The sequence below is a fragment of the Lycorma delicatula genome, chromosome 1, assembly GCF_047948215.1.
Source record: "Lycorma delicatula isolate Av1 chromosome 1, ASM4794821v1, whole genome shotgun sequence".
Classification (NCBI taxonomy): domain Eukaryota; kingdom Metazoa; phylum Arthropoda; class Insecta; order Hemiptera; family Fulgoridae; genus Lycorma; species Lycorma delicatula.
Genome location: NC_134455.1, coordinates 137125157 through 137150223, shown reverse-complemented (window position 1 = coordinate 137150223; position 25067 = coordinate 137125157). Strand labels below are relative to the sequence as shown.

The following is a 25067-nucleotide window of genomic DNA, read 5'->3' as shown; positions in this document are numbered from 1 at the left end:
AGGAAAGACCAGTTTGGTTTCAGGAAAAGTATAGGGACAAGAGAAGCAATTTTAGCGCCCAAATTAATAGAAGGAAGATTAAAGAAAAACAAACCAACATACTTGGCATTTATAGATAAGAAAAGGCATTCGATTACGTAGACTGGATAAAATGTTCAGCATTTTAAAAAATTAGGGTTCAAATACCCTAATAGAGAGAAAGAGATAGAAGAACGATTGCTAACATTTACAGGAATCAAACAGCAACAGTAATAATTGAAGAATCTAAGAAAGAAGCCATAATAAGAAGGGAATCCGACAGGGATGTTCCCTATCCCCGTTACTTTTTAATCTTTACTCAGAACTAGCAGTTAATGATGTTAAAGAACAATTTAGATCTGGAGTAACAGTACAAGGTGAAAAGATAAAGATGCTACGATTTGCTGATGATATAGTCATTCTAGCCAAGAGTAAAAAGATCTATGAACAATGAACGGCATGGATAAAGTCCTACGCAAGAACTACCGCATGAAAATAAACAACAAAATGAAAGCAATGAAACGCAGTAGAAATAACGAAGATGGATCACTGAATTTAGAGATATACGAAGAGAAAAGATTATGGAGATAGAAGAATTTTGTTATTTGTGAAGTAGAATTACTAAAGATGGACGAAGCAGGAGCGATATAAAATGCCGAATAGCACAGAAACGAGTCTTCAGTCAGAAATATAATTTGTTTACATAAAAAATTAATTTAAACGTCAGGAAAAGATTTTTGAAAGTATATGTTTGGAGCGTAGCTTTATATGGAAGTGAAACTTGGACGATCTGAGAAAAAAATATTAGAAGCTTTTGAAATGCAATGCTATAGGAAAATGTTAAAAATTAGATAGGTGGATAAAGTGACAAATGAAGAGGTATTGCGGCAAATGTATGAAGAAAGAAGCCTTTTAAAAAATATAATTAAAAGAAGAGAACAGACTTATAGGCCACGTATTAAGGTATCCTGGAATAGTCGCTTTAATACTGGAGGGACAGGTAAATGGGAAAAATTGTGCAAGCAGGCAACGTTTGTTATATGTAAAACATATTGTTAGCAATGTTGGATGTAGGGAGTATACCGAAATGAAGCGACTGACAATAGTTAGGGAATCTTGGAGAGCTGCATCAAACCAGTCAAATGATTAAAGACAAAAAAAAAAGATAAAACAACAAGAAATATTCATAAGATAAGACAACTGAATACAATTACGAATTTATTCTACCTTACCATCCGCTAAAATATTCACAGTTTTATGTATGTAGATTTTTTAATGTTAAGTTGTATATTAATTTATTTCGTTGTATGCTATTCATTATAATTATGATAAATTTATTGTTAGTATTATGGATTATTTTTGTCATTCAATTCGGTGATTTAATATATATAATGTGTTTCACCAATTTATTATTTGGACGTTAAAATAATCGAGGACTTTGTTAGAAAATATACTGGAGTAATACGAAAATTGACGTTTGCAAACAGGTAATTTTGAAAAGAATACGATATAAGTATTTGTTTCTGCTGAACGAAAATTTTACGGTGTATTTTTTAGTTCAAAATCACTTACATATTTGTTTATGCGCAGGATTACTTTCTTGACATATATTTGACACGACATAGGTACTTTAAATTCTTCGAATAAGTGTGTACCGACCGGAGTATAACCTTGGTCTACCAACAGCTGCTCTAATTAAATATTTCTGGAGCGTAAATATTTTAATAAGATGGGTATCATATTATCATTAATATGATTCCGTATCTCGATTCCATATTGAAAAAGTGAATGAGAATATGAAAAATGTATCATTCTTATTATTTCAAGATATGTAATTTTGTGAAAAAGTATGAAAAATTTATTTTAGACTTGACGTTACTGTACGTGGACATTCCAGTTCATATGATCGTCCAATATTATTACGAGATATTTTATCGACTTTACTTCATATATCGACTAACAACGGCAGTTACGGTTTATCGATTCGCTATTATTTACTGAAGATGTATATAGTTTTAGTTTAAATTCACAAGGAGGAGTTTGCCTTTTTCAGCAGGCAAGAATGACATATATTTCGTCTTATTTAGGATGAGCGTAAGAGTATGGCTTTCAAACCAAGATTTTACCATTAGTAATCCACGGGTAGCGCTCTTATATATACCTCATCCCACGTTTCGCCAGAAAAAACCAACGCTGTGTCATCAGAAAAAGATACTATGTTACCACTAGGAAAGTTTAGTTGTAAAAGATCGTTGACATATTTTAGAAAAAATTATTGGCGAGAGAACATACCTTGTGGTATTCCGAAGTTTGAGAATTTTCTGTGATCCCTGACATTACTTAGTCAGAATTTGAGTTCTACCCTTAAGTTAGTTTTCAAACAGTTCTTTTACTGGTCGTCTTATACGGCAGTTATTTAGTTTATGTATTACAATTTTGTGATGAATTTTTTCAAATGCCTTAGTTAAATCGTGAAACATTGCTATAGTCTTTATTATTTTTATTAAAATTATCATTAATTATTCTATTTAAATGTAAAACGGCATCTTTTGTTGATTTTCCAGATTGAAAATCGTACTGATTTTTGTGAATAAAATGATATTTATCAAAAAACTTTCGGTTTTTAATATTTTTTCAATTATTTTGGAAAAGTTACTAAACTGACTTATAGGTCTATAATTTGCCGGGTTGTTTTTATTTCTTGATTTATGTATTGCGATTATTTTGGCTATTTTAAATTTAGTAGGGAAATATTCTTCAATAAAATATCTAGTTCGAGTCGTTTTACTAAGTATTTACTTATTTCTTTTAAGCAAGAAGTATTAAAGCTATCGATTCCATGTGACGAGCTATTTTTTTTTTACATTTAATATTTCAGTAATATTTGTCGGGCTAAGAAATAAGGTATTAATAGAGGTGAGGTTAATAAAAGAGGCAGATTTAAGTTATTTGTATTTTGTAGTATCGCATTTGCATAATTTTCCTACATTTTTAAGGTATTTATTTAATTTATTAGGTCCAATTTTCGGTTGTGTAATTTCTTTTTTCATGTCTAATATTTCATTAATACATTCCCGCGTTTTCTTGATATTGTTTTTATTTGATTGGAACTTACTGTTAAAATAATCAATGTTTGCTTTCTTTATTATATTGTTTAATGTGTTGCTATATTTCTTATAATAATCTTTTAGTTTTATATTAAAGGGTTGTTTTAATAATTTACGATGTATTTTATCTTTCTTTCATAACAGCTGCCATACTCAATCCAATGTAATCCAAAGTAATCCAATGGTGCGTATGATTTCCACCATTTTTTTGGTTATAATATCAACTGTTTTATTCCTCTTCGTCACCAAATATCACGCTAATGAAGAGAAATAATAAGGCTAAAATAAAATAGCTTGTTTGAAGTAAATTAGGATAAAGCAGTTTAGATAAAACGTACCGCGGAATGTGAAAAGTAACTGCAAATTATTTTATTAATATGTAAAAGAAAACAATAAAATGGATAATGAAAAATAAATGACACTCATCAGTATTTTCCCTTTTCAAGAATGAAGTCTAGATATAAGAAGACCTATGACATTAAACGTAATATCATTCATATCAGTAGTCTATTTATTCGTCAGAATATATATTCATTTACAGAACCAGGCGTTATTTCAGAACTTCAGTATTACGATTGTATCGAACGGTAAAACAGTAATAATTTAAAAAAATATTTACTGAAAATGTTAGTATTTAAATTTATGTTATTATTTTTATTAAACTATTCAAGAAATATTCAAGCAGAACCTTCAGACTTATTTGACAGGTAAAAACTTCATTTATTTGGCTAATTCATACATTTTTACACCTATATAAATAAAAATGTAAATGGTTCGTTTGTTCAAAATCTTAAATCTCTGAAAGTTCTTCATAGATTGCTTTGAAATTTTAACACAACGTTGCATTCGAATACGCGCGTGTTTTTATATACCTACTATATATATATCTAAGATGTCACACCTGTGACAGGTAAAAACATGCTTTTTTGAAAAACAGCGCTATCTGTTGGACGTAAAAGTGAACACACGCTACACTAAATATTTTACGATTCCATTTCTGTGTTTCCGATGTGTGTGTCTGCTACAGACTAAAAAGCTACTGGACCGATTTACACGCAGGGAAAAAGGGATAAAGGGAAAATTCGGAAAATGGAAAGAGGGAAAAATCGAAAAAGGTAAAAGGAAAGAAGGTAAAAAGGGAAGAAGAAGAAAATTTAAAAAAGAAAAAAAGGAGAAACGGGGAAAAGAAAATGGAAAGGGGAAAGGATACAAAATAAAAAGAGGAAGGGGATGAGGATTGGGGTAGGGGAAATAAGGATAAGAGAAATGGGAGGAGGAAATGAAGAGGGGGAAATAGAAGAAAGTAAATATGCTGAAATTAAAATGGGAAAGGAAAAGGGAAAAAGGAGAAAAATGGAAAGGGGGAAAGGGTAAAAAATGTTAAATTTTACGAAGTTCCGAAATGTTAATTTTGTTAATGTTTTATCAAACTTTCAATTTTGATCATTTAATCAATATAAATATATACTCAAATCTAGCAATAGCGACGCGTTGCCGGGTCTACCAGTTATTTTAATATTTTTTTGTAGATTGTCATATACTAGTGTAAATTTATTAAACGATTTTGATTTTCAAATTTTACGTAACGGTATCTTTCACAATTAAATCTGATGTTCGTTATAAAATAATCCTTTATATTAAATTTCAGAAACCTATTATTATATATAAGAAAAATTTAAATATTTTTATTTATACAGTCCTTACAAATTTTCACGAAAAAATAGCTAGTTTAAAAAATAAATAAATAAAAGGTTATAAATTATTCATTTGTTTGAAATGCTTGATATAATATTGTATGATTTTTCGAAAAAAAATATCGCTATAACTTTCTTATTAGGTAAAATATCGAATTCGTTTAAAGTTCCTACTATTCTTTCGATAATGGCCTAAAACTAATTTAAGTAAAATTTTTTGATATCACCAATCATTGGCTCAGATGGTGGAAAAAATAAGGTTTCGAAGACAAAAAAAATCATACCTCCCTTAATCGGCACAAAATCGAATCGATTTAAAGTGGTCGTTAGTCCACTGAACATTACCTAAAACTTTTATGTTTAATAATTTTTGATATGACCAACCCTTACGGTAAGGGATGACCAAAATATTGCTTGAATTGTAAGATGATGGGGCTTGTCGTATGCTAAACATGTGAAACTTTTTTCACACGCAACCATTGTCGTATTGAGTAAATTTGAAGTTTTTCTTAACTTTATGTGGAAACCTTTTTGGCTGGCCTTTCAGTGAACCGGCTGTAATTAGATTACATGCCGTAAACCTTATAATATACGCGTACAATACGTCTATAAGAATTAAATTAAAATTTAATGGTTGGTGTCACACGGCAAATAACATTAAATTTTATGAAGTATGTGCATATATATAATTGTCTAGGATAAGGTGAATGTTTCTCGGCAATTTATATTTACAAACTTGATTTTTGCTGTGCAATCTTCATCTGAATATCTAAAAACCAATTTCAAGATAATCAGAAATTCGACCTCGAAAGGGATGATGAAAGGTAAAATAATTTTGAACAAAGTTTGCAAATTTTCCCGATTTCCAACTATATATTAACGAGATATTCAGTAGATTTGGTCTCTTGTAAATACTCTTCAGATAAATATCTAAAAAACCATTTTCAGTTTTTTTTTATAACTTCGATTTTTTAAGGGATGCGACGGTCTGTACCGCGCTGCTGCAAAATCAACACAGCCACGGCCACTGCTACTGTATGTGACTGCACCTGCTTCCTTAATACTGCTTTTTAATACAATTCTTTAATATAGTGGATAGTTACACGATTGCTGAAATATTGGTTTTTTAACATCAAATATTTATACAATTATTAATTCAACAATTTTACATGAAATATTAGGACAGAGTAAGTCTCTTTATTACTTATATTACTAGATCAGTATTATTCATACATTCTTAAGTTGCTGATTAACAAAAGTTTCAGATTTCTGGTGTCATATAAATAAAAGCTAATAATAATTAAACTATTCTGTTTAGTGAACTCCTGTTTACGGTTACAAATGTTAATTTCGACCGTACGGAGTAAAATACTCAGGTTTTATTATTGGATTATTTGGTGAATAATCAAAAAAGGAAAAAGAAACAATCACAGGAAAATGAAAGATAACATGAAGAAATATATCTCAAAAAAACGACAAGAAGATGAATATGAAGAGGAAGAAAATGTTAAGATCAAGGGAAGAATAAAAAAATTAAGAAAAGATGATAAATATAAAGAGGAAGAAAATGATAAAGCCAAAGAAAGAATAAAAAGATTGAGAGAATGTAATAAATATAGAGAGAAAATTTGAAAACTGGAGAACGTGTACACAAATTAAGATCAGAAGAATTATATCAAATCAAAGAACGATTAAATGATTGACAACAAAAACAAATAAACAAAATGATGATCAACTGCGATTTAAGGAGAATATTGTCCGACAGTATCAGAGGAGTAATTAACTAAAGGATAAGAATTTTTTGCAATTTATTAAAGATCGGGCATGTATGCCTCAGTGTTTGTTTCGTTCTTGTGAAGGTGTATTTTTCAGTCACTCTGTAGTTAACTTAAATGTAAATAAAATTAAACACAAATTCCAGAATTAAATAAAATTGAACAGAAATTAAAGTAGAAAATGCAAAAACAATACGATTCTATATTATAATTTTCAATTAATATTAAATAATTAGATGTTTCACCAAATTTATTACATATACAAATATGAAAATTACTTGTAAATTGCCTGTTAAATTACATATATAGATTTTTAAAAGTCCATAAATATTTATTTCACTAATAACTTCCGATTTTTTTGATTTTTTATTATTTAATTATTTTTTATCGTAAAAATCTTTTTACACTCAGAGATGAATAATTATTAATAAATCAATATATTTAAATTAAAAAAAAAGTTATAAAAACGGAGATGAACTCGGATTCGAATCAATGTGCCTTGAAAGATACAAATATTACATTAATGAAATTTTATTTGGCTATAACTCTGGAACCAATGAAAATAAATATCACTTATGATACGTCATTGAAAAGCTCTCAATGAAGGCTTATTACTACAGTAAGAAAAAGTCCAAAATCCAAATTTTTGGGGATTTTTGATTTTTTGTACACTTTTGGTTCAGTCGATTGCAATCAAATGGGTAGGTGCACAACTAGATGTTACAACAGTTCTAAATTCAAAATTTCAACATCCTACGGCTAATCGTTTTTCAGTTTTGCAAAATACTTACATACGTACGTGCAGATGTCACGCCGAAACTGGTAAAAATGGATTCAGGGATGATCAAAATGGATATTTCCTTTGAAATCTGTAAACCGAAATTTTTCGCGATCACAATACTTCCTTTAATTCGTACAAGGGAGTAAAAATATAAATTAAAAAAAAAAATTGACCGCGACGGGAAAAGCAAGTAACCTTATAGAGCGGGCGAAATCGCGACGGGATGATAGTATTTCATATATACTGTGTCTTAGTTGCGGTGGTTTAGTATAACTACCTGCACCTGACGTGATCATGTATTATTAAAACCGACCAGAACGAAATATTTTTTTAATATAAGCCAAGTATTAATTTTTTTTAATTGTAGCTATGAAGTTGTGAAACCAAACTTCATTTTTGATCAGACAGAATGTTATATAAAAATAAATAAATTTATAAATATATTTTATGATATTTTTAAAAATTAAATTTTATAAAATTCGTAAAATAATCTTATTCGAAAAATAGTTTCGAATTCGACTTTTATAAGGACCTTATTCGTCAAAGAAATTGACAACAGTCGACTGTGTAAATACATCTGCTAAATTCGATTACAATATGAAATTTTGCAATTATATTTTGAATTAACTAATAAATTAATTTATAAGTTTATCTAAAAATAAATATATCTTTAACATTTTTCGATACCTGCTTGCTCCTTAATCGATAAAAAAAGAACTCTTAGAGCGTAGCATCTTTTTTTCTAGATGGAAGGTATTTTATATATCGTACAAAATTTAATTTCAGTAGAAAGAAGTGAACTTAGCTTTTCGTAAACGAAAACATGCTGCTGGCATCCGTGGCGCGAGATAGCGTCTCGGCCTTTCATCCGGAGGTCCCGGGTTCGAATCCCGGTCAGGCAAAATAAGAAAAAAAAGAAGAAAACGAGAAACATAATATAGTCATAGATAGTACAATATTTGTTCTAATACTAATTAACTAACCAGAATCTTTTTCAAAGGAAAACGAAGTAAAGTGTACCGTTTAATGTTAAAAGAGTTTGTAACAAACAAATCATCAGATGCAAAAAGTTAAGTTTTACACGATAAATCAAATAAAACAAAAAAAAGAACAGATTTGTAAAAAGTACTTAAAAACAATATATTAAGTCTCCCCTGCACAGTCTCTCCTACGCAGTCAATTAAATGTTACTGATATATTTTCATTTCTAAATGTTTAAATCATTACATAAACTTATGTATTGTAATTTATTAAATTATAAAATTACTGATAAAAATACGAATAATATTAATCACGGGGTTCCAGGAAAACTTTTAAATAAAAGGAGATTGTGATGTCGATATATAATATTAAATGCATTTCTGATTTATCGAACCGATAACAATAAATTATAAACAAAAACAAGTTAAATTTTGAAAAAAAGATTTAACTTATGTTATGATCTTTAAGGGTCTCTGCTTATCAACCCAAATTAAAAACAATTTCCTTCGACGCAAGACATCAGTAACCTTGTTTTTTTTTTGTTTTTTAACCTCCGGATCCACCGTTAGGCATTCTTCAGAGGATGAGATGAATGATTTGTAGCGTGTGTGAAAATGCCATGCCTGACCGGGATTCGAACCCGGGACCTCCGGATAAAAAGCCGAAACGCTATTACTCGCGCCACGGAGGCCGGCATCAGTAACCTTGTTGAATAATTCCTACCTATACATGCATACTACTCGAGAAAAAAACCAAAATTTCAACAACAACGCTATTTTTGGGGGTGGGTTTGGAAAAATAAGTTATAATTTAAGAACATCTTTACTTGATGTCTAATGACTTGATTTTTTTTTTAAATGTAGGGGATAAATTAATGTATAACTTGTAGTATGCTTTTTTAATTCCTACTATCTGCATTAATAAGAACAATTACATAAAAAATTAAAATTCTTACCCGCATTACTAAATTCTAGATTTTATTTTTATTACCGAAAATACGAAAAAAATGTGGATTACCTTTTAAAATCGTATAAAATCATGACATCCATCGTGTTACTGAAGATTAATTTCTTGGAGTCGCACTTGGATTTCTCTCCAACAAATCCAGGAGCAGTAAGTGATGAAAACTTTGGATATGGAAAAGTGGTACCAGGACCGGTGAAGTTCAAGCAGTGAGGTAGGAGTCTTTTCCCTTAGGTAAACTACTGATGTCGGTTGAACAAATCAACCGCATCAAGGAACTCCCACACGGTCCGACAATGCGGCTCTCGTCACATTGACTCGCTGATTGTGAGTGGCCAATTTTTCCCTTGACCTCTAAGTTTCAGGGTGGCCTGAGTTCTGCCCCCCCCCCTAAAGAGCTGAGCAGTCGAATATTATGTGTTCGTTCGACTGGTTCACCCCGCAAACACACAGCTCGTCAGCTGCCAGGCGGAACCGAAACAAATATTGGTTTAAATTTACATGGTTGGAGAGCACTCGGGCTCCCATTGCCCTTAAAAATGAAGGAGAGGCATACCATCCCCCAAATCCTGTATGAACTTATACAAGGAACTTCCCTTAGTCGTGGCGTACCATTCTTGCTGCCATGCTTCCATCGCGAGGCTTTAAAACCTTCTCCGCAGGCGGGAGATGGGTAACTGTTCAAAATTTAGAACCGGTGCATTGAGATCACCGTTCCGCTCCGGTACAGGCCCGGCTCGAAACCGCATCCCAAATATCTCGGCCTTCCTGCCTCTTCACAATTTCAACATGGCCGTCCGAACTTTCAACACTAAATCGATTGGGAGGGCCTTTCCAATACAGTGGTAGCCTCGTAGGAGGTTGTTTTAAAAACACCAGTGAATACAATTAATGCTCTGTGCTAGGCACTCCTTAAAATATGAATAAGTGCTCGATTTCTTTCCAACCTTTGCGCCCAAACGGACGCCGCGTAAGAGGTCATACTTTCGAAGACACCTCCGTACACCATGTACAAATGACAGCCCGACAGCCCGTAATCCTTTTGAGCAATCCTGCTAAGCTTGTACATCACAGAGACAGCGTCCGCCGCTACTTGCCTAATGTGGTTGCTAAACGGCAACTTCTCATCAAACAGAACACCAAGGTATTTATGAACTCGAACTCGGCTGATTACTCAGCCTTTATACTTAATACGGGGGCTTACGACTATATGATAATTTGTCTGCACCCTTGAGAAGCATAAACTTCGTCTTGGACACAAAAATATTTAAATTTTGCATATCCATCCAGTCCTCTGCGGTTGACCAAACCGCCTGTGTGGCATAATTTTCAGGCATAAATCTATTTATTTTCGTCGTTGTAAATGGAAATCGCTTTAAAATTGTAAGAGTTTAAAAAAATCCCCCTTTCGGGTACTTTTTAAATCGCATGTTGATTTTTTAATGAAAAGATAATAATTTTCAATTATGAAGATAATGATACGCAATACATCGTGTAAACGAGTAACCCGTTCAGTATGCCCGTCGATTCTGATGTTTATTTTAAAATAAAATTAAGAGTTTTATTCCAAAATATTTTAATATGAGGAGTTGGAGAGCCTCTGGTCAAGCGTAATTTTGCGGCCCAACTAATTAGAAAAACAACTGATAAGATATTTCTCTATGAAAAATATTAGATTTCTCTATTAAAAAAGTATCATTTGCTAATATTTCAAATAATTTTTATATATTATAAATTAACAAAACATTTTTTTTGTCTTCAGTCATTTGACTGGTTTGATGCAGCTCCCCAAGATACCCTATCTAGTGCTAGTCATTTTTCGTTGGTATACCCCCTACATTCTATATCCCTAACAATTTGTTTTACATATTCCAAACGTTTCCTGCCTACACAATTTTTCCTTTCTACCTGTCCCTCCAATATTAAAGCGAGTATTCCAGGATGCTTTAACATGTGGCCTATACGTTTTATCTCTTCTTTTAAGTATATTTTTCCAAATGCTTCTTTCTTCATCGATTTGCCACAACACCTCTTCATTTGTCAATTTATACTCCCATCTGATTTTTAATATTCTCCTATAGCACCGCATTTCAAAAGCTTGTAATCTTTTCTTCTCAGGTACTCGGATCGTCCAAGTTTTACTTTCATATGAAGTTACGCTTTAAGCATACACTTTCAAAAATGCTTTATTGATCTTTAAATTAATTTTTGATGCAAGCAAATTATATTTCTGACTGAAAGCTCGTCTCACCTGTGCTATTCAGCATTTTATATCGCTCCTGCTTCGTCCATCTTTAGTAATTATACTTCCCAAATAACAAAATTCTTCTACCTCCATAATCTTTTCTCTTCCTATTTTTATATTCAGTGATCCATCTTCGTTATTTCTACTACATTTCATTACTTTCGTTTTGTTCTTGTTTATTTTCATGCGGTAGTTCTTGCGTAGGACTTATCATCCATGCCATTCATTGTTTCTTCTAAATCCTTTTTACTCTCAGCTAGAATTACTATATCATCAGCAAATCGTAGCATCTTTTTTTTTTCACCTTACACTGTTTCTCCGGATCTAAATTGTTCTTTAACCTCATAAACAACTAATTCTATGTAAAGATTAAAATGTAACGGGGATAGGGAACATTCTTGTCTGACTCCCTTTTTTCTTCCTTGTACGAAGTAAAGGAAGTATTGTGATCGCAAAAAATTTCGGTTTTCAGATTTCAACGGAAATATCAATTTTGACCATCCCTTAATCCATTTTACTAGTTTAGGTGTGACGTCTGTATGAATCTCGCATACTGAAAGACGATTAGCCCGTAGGATGCTGAAATTTTGCATTTAGGACTGTTGTACATCTAGGAGTTCACCTTCCCTTTTGATTGCAATTGAGTGGACCAAAAGTATCCAAAAAAGCTCAAAATCCCAAAAAATTTGTTTTTTGAACTTTTTCTTAACTGCAGTAATAAGCCCACTTAGAGGTATTTTCAATGATATATCATAAGTGGTATTTATTTTGATCGGTTCCAGAGTTATAGTCAAATAAAATTTTAATTGATGATATATTTTGATCTTATAAGGGGAAGGCATATCGGCTTGAATCCGACTTCATCTCCTTTTTTTAATTTAAATATATTGATTTATTAATCATTTTTAAACTCTTATTGTAAATTTTTTATGATAAATAATAATTCAATAATAACAATAAAAAATAAAAATACCAGAAGTTATTAGAGAAATATAATTTTATTAATTTTTAAAAATGTGTGTATGCAATTTAATAGGCGTACAAAAAAGTCATGTAGTGTCCACATCAGAATTTTTTTTTTCAGGGTACATACACATTCAAGCTGCATCGCCCGGACACGAAATGTTTGTTGTACAAAATAAACGTTAAAAACTGGACAAGTAAAGATTAATTTCAACTAAAAACCCCGAGACGAAAAAATACATCTTCAAAGTAAAAAGTCTGTAACGCATGCTAAAAGCGAAATAACAACATAAAGACTTACCTCATTATATATCCTAAATCAATAAAATCGCCATGTGCATTACAGAAAATGTCATGAGTATTTGATACACTCACTCCTGTAATTTATATATTTGAATATAAATGGACGGCCCAAGAAACCGTAAAACAGAAGAAAACAACTCTTCACTATTCCGTAGAATAGTCTGCATGTTAGCCCCTACCTCTTCAGGAAACATACAAGATTGTTAGAAACAACGCAACTGGTAAAAGGATGTTGAAAACACGCCTCTTTTTCCGTAATATCTGCGTGCTGATTGCCTGAAATTCCTATATGGCTGGGGATTCAGCAGAAGCTCATTGCTATATTACGTTTAGTCATTTGAAAAATAATACTCTGAATCTCACAGACAACAGGGTGTCTGGAGTATACGCACTAATCGCCTGTAAGGCGCTCATGGAATCTCAGCCAACAAAAACATGGTAAACATTTTGAGTTAATCAAATGTAATGCCGTATTAACGGCATATAGTTCTTCAACAAAAATACTGGTGATATTGGGAAGGCCAAACATGTGTATTCTGTTACCAACCACAAAACCACAACCAACAAAATTAACGTGTCTAGAGAAGTCCGTATAAATTGTAACATCAGGATTCGTGGTATTTATCCTACCCTACTAAACGGCATTTGTATGTGTGTCTGTGTAAGTCCCGCTTATTTTGACACCGGAATGTACCGATCCCTAGCGGAACAATCCAAATTCATTAGTACGTTTCTCGTGGTGGTCAGGTGAATACTTATTATATTATATATATATATATATATCGAAGGTTTGGGGAAATTTAGTACTTTTTAACCGGATCAGAATTTTCGGACGAAAATTACAAATATCTCGAAAACGGTTGGTCCTAGCGCTCTGAAAGATTTCTTCGACCCACCTGGGTGATACCCCATCCGCTCCCAGAAGTACCCGCCGAATGATAATATTTTCAAGTGCCCCCGGGGTGCCGTTCGGAAATTGGGGAGGGAGTGCTATGGGGTTCCATCGTAATATCTCGACAACCGCTAGTCCGATTTTCACGAACCAAACGGCGTATGTATCAACAGGTCGAGCGCTAACTGTTTAACGCATCGGGTCCACTCTTGATCGACCGGATCTTGGTTATTTGGAAATTAAATCGTTTAGCCCTATGTTTTGATTGCACTCACCCACCGTAAAACGTACCGATCTGATCTTTCGCTAAATACGCTCAAACCTTCATGAAGACTACTAAGTAAAAAATAAACAATATATAAAAAAACTATTTAAAAACCACTCTTACATTAAATACACTAAAAAGTAGAAAATAAAAAATTTTAAAACACCATTATTAAATTAAACGCAGTAAAATGTAAAAAAATAATTTTAGGACGGTATCTCAGAATGGATTTGTCAATAAGCTTTGATGGTGATATGTATGATAATGTGAAAGTCATAGTTTGAAATTAAAAATTTCATGTTTTTGCAAATTTTTTCATATGCGTGATGAATGGTCTAAAGAGTGGGGTGCCGGCCGGCACCCACTCTTTAAAAAATGTAAAAAAAAAGTTTTTTTAAACATATAAAATTATTTTTTACATTCTAGTGCGTTTAATTTAATAGTTTTGTTTCAAAAAATTTTTTTACATATTTTTTATTTATTTATGTGATTGTTTTTCTTCATAAAATAATGAACTATTACCAAAAAGTAGGCACCGGAATCTACCGATCACTAGCAGAAAATCCCGATTCGTTAGTATCCATTTCCAGTGTTAAATTTGTAATTTAACTTTCGTTATATCAATTTTCATCATTCAAAAAAAAAATATTTTTATACTAGAAGTAATCAATTTTGGATACCTAATAATCCCATTCCGAGACGCTGCTTACCAGGATGACCCGTACTGCAGCAAACAATATTATAAAATTCGTTTTGCAAGATAACGCGCGATAGACTTTAGGTGAGTTTTAACATATCGTACTTTGTTACACTTTATATTCAAAATGCTATTGTTTGCTTTGCACTCACATACGGTGATGAAAGCTTTCTTTTCGTCTGATCGGAATAATTTTGCACATATGTTGGGCACGAATTTTCTAAGGAATTCGGGCGCACTCTACATTACACGAAGTCAAGAAATCTGTTGAGAAGCGAGCTCAATATGTGTGATCCAAGTTTGGCCTCCGACAGCAATCGCCAAATTCTGAAAATGTCTATTAAAACAAGTCTAAAGTATCTAGTTATGGACTTTATGTTTCTGCGAAATTTTTAAAAATTCGGTTACATGTCTCGTAGTGTCTGGAAGATTTGAAGTACTGTCCAACCTCTGCCACCGTCCGAATATTTCGCTTTTCCGGTTAGAGATCAGGTGAAATTTTCTTCATAGATAAGCCCTTGATTTTTTTAAGAAATCTTTCCTTTTATCTAGAAATTTTTTTTTCAGCGGTGGACGGTCGGTGTTCTATTTGTAACCGCTAATCTGTCCGCTGCAAAGAAGATTCTCGAGTTTTGTGTTGAAATCTTCCGGTAAGATTATCGGTCTCCTAATACGTTATTAATTTGAGAAGAGATGAAAGCAAAACTTTCACTATTTCAATAACCTTCTTTATAAGTGGAACATCGCATTGATAAATCCATAAAAATTACAGTCGGATGGATACGGTTGTTGCGTAATAAACGTTTTATAGAAAACGGAATATCAACTCCTGAGGCTGACTAATGCTAAAATGCTATTTCCCGGTGTTGGAGGGGGGCCGGTGAGGTGGAGGTTTAGTCGCTAGGGCGCAGGCTACATAGGCCGTAACATCTGCGGAACCTGTTAGCAAGCCCGACACTTTGTCCGTAAATGGGATTACTCCCCTAACCAGAACAAAAAAAAAACGGGATATATTTCATCAGTTGAATGTTTGTTGTTAGTAAAAATTATGTAATAAAAAAGTTCAGCGATCAGATGGGAACATTTAGCTGAATATGTAAAGGCAGAAGGCGGCTTTACGTCATCGAAAACAATTAATGAGAAAATAAAATTATTATGTTGAAAGTTTATCAAAATGTTTAGCGGTTACACGTGTTATCTTTTAAAAGATATCTTGTTTGCGCAGTTTATTTATTTGTGGTTTATGTATGTTAAAATAGTCTAAAAATATTACAAATTTATTTGCTGACTAAACATTAATTTTTTTGCGATTACAATTTCCGGTTGTGAAACAATATACATCTTTGTGACATTGTTTGCTAATTTTCTCATCTAGTCAGCAATTATTATTCTTGAGTTGTTTTATGCTTTCCAGTTGGGTGGTGACCTTTGTTTAAGATATTGAACAGTTAAAACATTTTTAATTCATTAAAGACAGTGGAATTCAAAAGAAATACTGTTATCTTATTAATGTTATAGTTTTGATTTGAAAATTTTACATACAATTTTTTTTGTATTAGTCATTTGACTGGTTTGATGCAGCTCCTCAATATTCCCTATTTAGTGCTAGTCGTTTCATTTCAGTATACTCCCTACATTCTACATCCCTAACAATTTGTTTTATATATTCCAAACTTGCCTGCCTGCACAATTTTTCCTTTCTACCTGTCCCTCCAATAATAAAGTGACTATTCCAGGATGCCTTAATATGTGGCTTATAAGTCTTGTCTCTTCTTTTAATTATATTTTTCCAAATGCTTCTTTCTTCAACAATTTGCCGCAACACCTCTTCATTTGTCACTTTATCCACCCATCTGATTTTTAATATTCTCCTACATTTCAAAAGCTTCTAATCTTTTCTTCTCCGGTACTCGGATCGTCCAAGTTCCACTTTCATAAAAAGCTACGTTCCAAACATATACTTACAAAGATACTTTTTTGATTTTTAAATTAATTTTTAATGTAAGAAAATTATATTTCTGACTGAAAGCTCGTTTCGCCTGTGCTATTCGGTATTTTATATCGCTTCGTTCATCTCTAGTAATTCTACTTCTCACATAACAAAATTCTTCTACTTCCATAGTTTTTCTCGTCCTATATTCATATGCAGTGGTCCATCTACTTTATTTCTACTACATTTACAATACAAAATATAATTTTAAAAAAGCAATAAAAATTAATATTAACGTAAGTAACCGTTTAACTGATAGATCTTTTTAAAAATTAAATAATTATATTAATATTTCTTTATTTCAGGGAATCGGATGTCACAGAAGAAAAATTGATAAACCCGATAGAAAATTGGGTGTTCATTGCAGAAGAAGATAATACATTTGAAAATTCAATTGAGATAAATAATGAGGCGAGAGTTGAAGACCGTTGTTCGTACAGAAAGCTGGATGTTAGTAAATTGTACCTCTTAAGACATTTTTCAACGATCATTACTTTTGTTTTTATAATAATATCCTAAACCATAGAAATATATCCCACCCTACTAAAGAGCATTTGTATCTTTGCTTGTCTGTCTCTCTCTCTCTCTCTGCGCGCGCGCGCGCGCGCGCGTGTGTGTGTGTGCCAACCCCCTTAGCTTAGCACCAAAATGTACTGATTAATAGCGGAAAATCCCGATTCCGGGGTTACATATCTCGTGGTGGTCAGATATGTACTTGTTTTATTAATAAAAGAAAGGGATTATTAGTTAATATTTAGCAGAAAAAAAGGATTCTTATTTGGTGGGAGGGACTTATTTTACCATTCCGCTCTGCAGCAGTCCAGCTGCTGCAGAGCGGAATGGTAAATTTCAACAAGACATAATTATCAAACGCCGCTATAAAACGAGTATTTTTACAATTTTGTAGAATAATGTGAAATCAGTAACAACTTAAATGGTTTTAGGTAAACCTACTCGAAAGCATAATGTCAGCTTATAAATAACTGAAACCGACTCAGATCATTCAACACAACCCAATCTTATATAAAACTGGATAAGATTAAAAGCGTTATCTCTATCTCAAGAAAGATATACCTTCCGATTAACGATATTTAATGAACGGGCAATCCCTCCCCCAGAATTAATTTTCTTACGCTCGAAAATGTTAAAAATAAATTTTTATTTAATTTAAAATTCTAAAAACTTTGTTCAGTAATAAATTGAGATTCCTGACTATTTAATTTCTGTTTCTTATGTACATCTTTGGAAACTTTTGAATCTAATGAACTAATGTTTTTATCGTTCTCTAAGAAATATACGACTACTGTCTATTTCCACGGACGTTTATATTTATAATCGATCAAACAGACCTTTATTCTAGTTTCAATTTTCAATTTTATTTTAGTCTAATGACTAATTAACTTTTGAATCTAATGAACTAATTTTTTTATCGTTCTCTAAGAAATATACGACTACTGTCTATTTCCACGGACGTTTATATTTATAATCGATCAAACAGACCTTTATTCTAGTTTCAATTTTCAATTTTATTTTAGTCTCTCCTGCATATTCTAACATTCAGTTATTTTAACAAATAGATTTACATAATGAATGCTATTTCGACGGGTTTTGTTTTAAGTTTAGCGATTCCCGAGCGGATTTCATTTCTAGTCCAGTAGCGATCTTCCACACGCCGTTCGATTTTGTTGATTGGCGAGGGATCCTTTTAAAGAATAAGACGGTTTGTTCTTAATCGATCTTTGAGTCGACGGAAGAATTGCAATTCATTACGATACGTATTTTAACCGATAAATGGAAAATCTTTGACCGGTAATGAGCTTGCACCCGTCTCTATAAAATATATCGTTTCTGTTAATGGATCGTTTTATGTTTTAACTAGCTGTAGGGCGTGCCTACGGCACGTCTCCGCGGCTAGACCACCCCAGGCGGGTTGCCTTTGGGGCGGGTCATCCTGGTAAGCAGCGTCTTGGAATGGGATTATTAGGTGTCCAAAATTGATTACCTCTTGTGTAAATATATATATTTTTTTTAATGATGAAAATTGATATAACGAAAGTTAAATTAGAAATTTTACTCTAGAAATTGATACTAACGAATTGGGATTTTCCGCCAGTGTTCGGTACATTCCGGTGCTTACTTTTTGGTTATAGTTCATTATTTTAACAAAAAAAATTTCATAAATAAAAATAAAAAAAAGGAAAAAAATTTTTAAAACACCATTCTTAAATTAAAGAGTTGCCTAAAGAGTGGGGTGCGATCGCACTCTACTCTTTAGGCCATTCATCACGCATACGAAAAAACTGGCAAAAACATCAAATTTTTAATTTGAAGCTATGACTTTCACATAATCTTACATATCACCATCAAAGCTTGTCAACAAATCCATTCTGATATCCCGTCCTAAAATTATTTTTTACCTTTTAGTGCGTTTAATTTAAGAGTGGTTTTTAAAAAGTTTTTTTTATACTCGTATATTTTTTAAATATATAAATTTGCACTCTTGCACCCGTATCGGTAAAAGATGTAATTTCTCTTAATTAACCGTTTTATCATTTAATAGCACCTTATTTTTAATAGATCTTTCATTTCTCAACTAATTATATAAATAATATACTATTATTAATATTATTAGTTATTTTATACTAATTATATAAATAATATATTAATACCGAAGTTTTCAAGGTTCTCATCGAATTTCGGTCATTATTTTCATGATGAAGACGATATCGACTGAAGAAACCTGAAGCTTACGTTAAATAATTTTTAAAACTTTAAAATAAAGATAAATTTAATTTGAAAAGCGAACGACATTAAGAAAGAAAGAAATTCCCTGATATATCAAAATAGGAATGGAATGCAAAGTTAGCGGGAGTTTATAGATTCTCCCTTCGGATCGCAGAACCTGGACAGAGTCTCTTGCTGCTGGATGATTCAATCGGGCGTGTTTTTAAAAGGTTTATTTTAAGTGACGGGTCTAATTTTTCAAGTTTTGTCTTATTTAATATTTAGTATTTTTAAGGACGGATTTAATTGCATTCCAAGCCGTTGTTAAACCAGCGTTATCGAACCCATTTTATGGGCCGACCGCGGAAGGCTAGGCTTAGGCAACCTGTTCTTCCGACGTAATTCCCCTTCAGACCGTCCACTGAAATCCTTTCGGTGCTAACGCTTCATAGGCTAGCAGGAATACGCCACAACGGGGCACTAACTATATGGAGGGAGCAATGCGCCCCCTTTTCCGGAGGAGTCGCAATTGCTGATTTATGTTAATTTATATGTAAATTTTAAAGGAAGGGTTGTGTAGAAGCTCTTCATCCACTTCTGTTATGGCTGCCTTTCAGGACGCATCTCTGCTGGGCTCTTTTCCGGACTCCAGTCCGTGATGTTGAGACGAGTGGTTGGTCTTCCTTCTTCTTCATCTTCTTCTTCTCCCTCTTCTTCTTCCGATGACCTCTTCATTCTTCTTTGGCCTGCACTTTCCGAGAATTGGTAGTAACCGAAGTTACATACCATTAACCTTAGTATTCCCGAGGCCCCGAAGGGTTGAACGGGGGAAAGTGCAGGTTTCTTCTTTCTTCCATGCTGTCAGTGGCTGCTGGGCAGGTGGCTGCTGGGCTCGTTCCCTCAGTCTTCTTTCTTGAAAGGAAAGGGAATAGGAAACTTACAATTTGGTGGTACCTATTCGCGATCGCGGTTTTGGGGCGGCGATTGCCTTTTCAGAAGCAAACAGTAGTTCTTTACTCTACATAATATTAATCTCCAGACACACGTGTGTCCGGGAAGGGGTTGGGGGGACCGCGTGGCCGCAGTGAAAAAACCATTTGTTTATTGTGGTGGCTGTGGGTATCTGCAACAAAAGAAACAGAACACACACACGAAAAAAAAAATATTGAATTTTTATTTTGGGATGATAGGATTAAAGGAAGGCAGTTTCCCTATCTATTTCGGTGAGTGCTTGGTCAGAGACCAAGACGGCACGACGAGTCGTTCCACACCCGCGACTCTCCTGTTTCTCAATATTGTTGGGGCACAGTTCCACGTTTGCGGAGCGGAAGTTGCGTCTGGAGAAGAAAAAAAAGTAGGAATCACAACTTACCGCATTTTGTTGTCCTGAGACCGTATAACTCGCTGACTTGTACAGTTTACACTCGAAAACCATTCACTCGCGACCCCGGAAACGTTTCTGACCCGTTTTTCCGTTTGTGGCTCATGCGATATGGAGGCCCTTAAGCCTGGTTTGTCGATTCTCGGCTCCCGCACCGCACTATCACGGTGGTTCGTCCAGTACGGCGTGAGGCCGCTTCCTTACTACTGTCGGGGTTAGGTCCTCTCGGCAGATGTCCCGAAGATGACTGTGTTCGAACACATTAATTAGTGAACACATAATTAGTGTTTACTAATTACCTTCTGTTTCGCCCTTCCAGCGTGTTTTTGGACAGATTTGGCGATCAAAGAGCCCTTGCTTTCCGCCATCTTCTGATCGCTGTTGAAAAAACAACTAAACCGCTTTAATATTTCTTCTATCGACTAAACTAGCAAAAGCGAACGAACAAGGAACGTTCCGTACACTCGCGGAGTAATAAAAACTACCTTCCACTAGCACGCCAGAGTAGGCACTGGGGAAGCGACAGTGCTCTCTCTTCCTCGCAGCCTCGCGTGAAGCTTCCCATGTGCACATGTGCACAACAGCCAAACACCATACCGCTGGAACTGTGAAGCGCACAGTTCCATAGAAAAGGTTTTTTATCTTTTTCATAAAGTAAGGGATGGCTACTGACATTAAGTTTAAGGATTATATATTATACAAGTATAAAGAAAGAATTAAAGAAAAAAGGACTCGTTATATTAAATGTTATCGATAATATCAAGTGGAAATGGGGGTGCTACAGTTCCACAGTGCATATACGCGAGTCGCCACTGTTTTCGTTCAAAAGAATTCCCGGTGTACAACCTCTTCCCATCATCTCATAATGCAGTCAAAGTTATTATTAAAATGAGTGAGCGAAAGGGCACGCCTTTATCGAGTTCCTTATCACTCAGTATCACTCAGTATGAGTGATAAGGAACAGAGATGTATCACTCAGTATAAAAATATGTAATTACATACAGTCGATCACCAAACTATTTATTTTTTTCCTTCTTTTAATGTACAACGATGTAAATAGAAAGTTATATAAAAATTGTTATTTTTTTCTCTTCAGACGAATATTTATGGAATAATAATCTTTTCCTATATATCTTATCTTTAAGAATTAGGCTCGAGCGTATTCCGTGCTAAAAATCGCCCGCAGAAAAATAGACAATTATAAAAACTATTCTATCAAGGAAATAATTAACCATTATTTACTTTTAACTATTAGCGACTTAAATTTTGTTGCCATCTGGGGGAGTAGAATGTAACTTGGTAGGTATCTTCCATTCCGCCGTGCTTTCTAATTGCTGTTTCCATTATTTGTGAAAATCATTCGCCCAGATTACAGACGTCTGTTTCATTATTACCGGTATTCTCGCTCTGCATTCGATTTAATAAGGAATAACCTTTGCACTTTTTAAAAATAATCTCATCTCTAATGTCTTTTCTTTCTTTTTCCTGTTTAGCCTCCGGTAACTACCGTTTAGATAATTCTTCAGAGGATGAATGAGGATGATATGTATGAGTGTAGTGTAGTCTTGTACATTCTCAGTTCGACCGTACCTGAGATGTGTGGTTAATTGAAACCCAACCACCAAAGAACACCGGTATCCACGATCTAGTATTCAAATCCATGTAAAAATATCTGGCTTTACTAGGACTTGAACGCTGTAACTCTCGACTTCCAAATCAGCTGATTTAGGAAGACGCGTTAACCACTAGACCAACCCGGTGGGGTCATCTCTAATGCCTGAGTCTCGCTTTTCTATCACTTCTAGTATTTCATAAATAAAGATTGGGGTGGCAATACTCTTGAATCTTTTTCTTTCCTGGGGTTTTTTTACCTTTAACGATCGCCGTGTATCGCTTGAAATTAATTTAAAAATCGATATCAAAGATGGTATCATAATCTAACTATTTACCAGTAAGCTACTCGATCGACACTGCTTTAAATATCACTCATACGGGATTATTACTTGGAGTGGTGAAAATTCTGTATTATTGGCATTACACATCTGTTTATATCGTTTACTGATCAACGAAATTACTGACCTCTAAATCATTCTTGATCCTATGTTTTTTTTTCTAAATCATTCTAGAAGACCTCTGAATCGTTCAGCGACTCCGAAATAATTGAAACATATAAATAATATAATCGAAATAAGAATAGCTCTTGTAAATCATGAAGGTCGCGAATAATTGTCATCATGAAGATGTATAACAACAAGAATAACGAAGATATATAACAAGAATAACAACCATGAATACCATGAATAACTCTCTAAATATTCATACTTGGAAATTTGATTTCAGAAATTTTTTTTCCAGAAGACATAATCCAGTTTTTTTTTTATTTCGTTGTAAAAAGAAAATTTATCGAATTATTAGTTTCATGGCATCATAACTACTCTAGAGGTACGTTGCAAGAAGAAAAGGGTAATCAATAAAAAAGGGGTATGGGTTTTTTTTTAATTTCTCGACGTTTCATTACCCAAGAACCCCCTCCCCCCCCAAAAAAAAAGACGAGGGATAATGTTCGTACGTATATCTACGTAAGTTGGCGGGTTTGAAGCTTAATTACTTTTGGCTGGATAAACCGATTTTGATGAAATTTTATACAGAAAGTCGTGTATATGGAGAAATTTGTCGGTAAAATTTTGGGATCAATATTTCCAGGTAAGTGAGAAGGGATTTGGAGTCAATTTTCTCAAACTTTTTCTTGAGAACACAATCTTACTTCGCATTAAACTCAGTACATATATGTTTGCTTTATCCTACTATTTTGTTCCAAAATTTTTTAGTTTTACAAAAATCAAAAAACTATAGTTCTATTAATTGCATATCTTTTAACTGATTTTTTAAAAAATCATATTTTATTAAAAGTTTAATCAAAATATTACAATAAACTCTCATCATAATTTACCCCCACCACTAAAAAAAGAAATCTTAGGTAACCTTTTATTGGCTGTACGTTTTTCAGTGGGATTTTTTTCTAGTTTATTACATTTAACGTAGTAAATGTAGAAAAATCAAAAAGGTTTCTTGGAAGGTGATTTTGGTGGATTTTTTGTCTTCAGTCATGTGACTGGTTTGATGCAGCTCTCCAAGATTCCCTATCTAGTATCAGTTGTTTCATATTGGTATACCTCCTACATCTTACATCTCTAAAAGTTTATTTTACAAATTCCAAACGTTGCTTGCCTGCACAGTTTTTCCCTTCTACCTGTCCCTCCAATATCAAAGCGATTATTCCAGGATGCCTTAATACGTGGCCTATAAATCTTTCTCTTCTTTTAATTATAATTTTCATAAGTCTTCTTTCTTCATCGATTTGTCGCAATACGTCTTCATTTGTCACTTTATCCACCCGTCTGATTTTTAACACTCTCCTACGCCATCATATTTCAAAAGCTTCTAATTTTTTTTTCTTAGAAACTCCGACCAAGTTTCACTTTCATATAAAGCTACGCTCCACATATACTTTCAAAAATATTTTCCTGACGTTTAAATTAATTTTTAATATAAGAAAATTATATTTCTGACTGAAAGAACGTTTCGCCTGTGCTATTCGACATTTTATATCGCTCCTTTTTTCACTGTTATTCAAATCTAAACTCTTCTTTTACATCATTAACTGCTATTTCTATGTAAATATTAAAAAGTAACGAGGATAGCAAACATCCTTGTCGGATTCCCTTTTTTTACGGTTTCTTTCTTATGCTCTTCGATTATTACTGTTGCATTTTGGTCCTGTAAATTTTATCTCTATAATTGAACCCTACATTTTTTAAAATGCTGAACATTTTATTCCAGTCTACGTTATCAAATGTCTTTTCTAAGTTTATAAATACCATGTATGTCGTTTTGTTTTTTTTTAATCTTCCTTCTACTATTAATCTGAGCGCTAAAATTGCTTCCCTTGTCCCTATACTTTTTCTGAAACCAAATTGGTCTTCTCCTAACACTTCTTCTACTCTCCTCTCAATTCTTCTATACAGAATTCTAATTAAGATTGTTGATGCATGAGTAGTTAAGCCAATTGTTTATTTTTTTTTATTGTGATCGCGAAAAATTTCAGTTTTCAGATTTCAACGGAAATATCCATTTTGACCATCCCTGAATCCATTTTCACTAGTTTCGGTATGACGTCTGTACGTATGTGTGTGTATGTATCTCGAATAATTCATAAACGATTAGCCGTAGGATGTTGAAATTTTAAATTTAGGACTGTTGTCACATCTAACTGTGTGACAAAACCTAC

At 33.2% G+C, this 25067-nt stretch overlaps 1 protein-coding gene across 1 annotated transcript in view; it reads left to right on the top strand.

Annotated features, from left to right (window-relative positions):
- The first annotated feature begins 3669 nt into the window (after nucleotides 1–3669).
- The window catches only part of LOC142322792 (uncharacterized), a 34230-nt gene continuing 12832 nt past the window's right edge, over nucleotides 3670–25067 (top strand). The window contains exons 1-2 of the mRNA XM_075361872.1: nucleotides 3670–3832; nucleotides 16980–17124. Of these exons, the coding sequence (XP_075217987.1) occupies nucleotides 3750–3832; nucleotides 16980–17124 (228 nt within the window). The 5' untranslated portion in view covers nucleotides 3670–3749. The remainder of the gene's footprint in view (nucleotides 3833–16979; nucleotides 17125–25067) is intronic.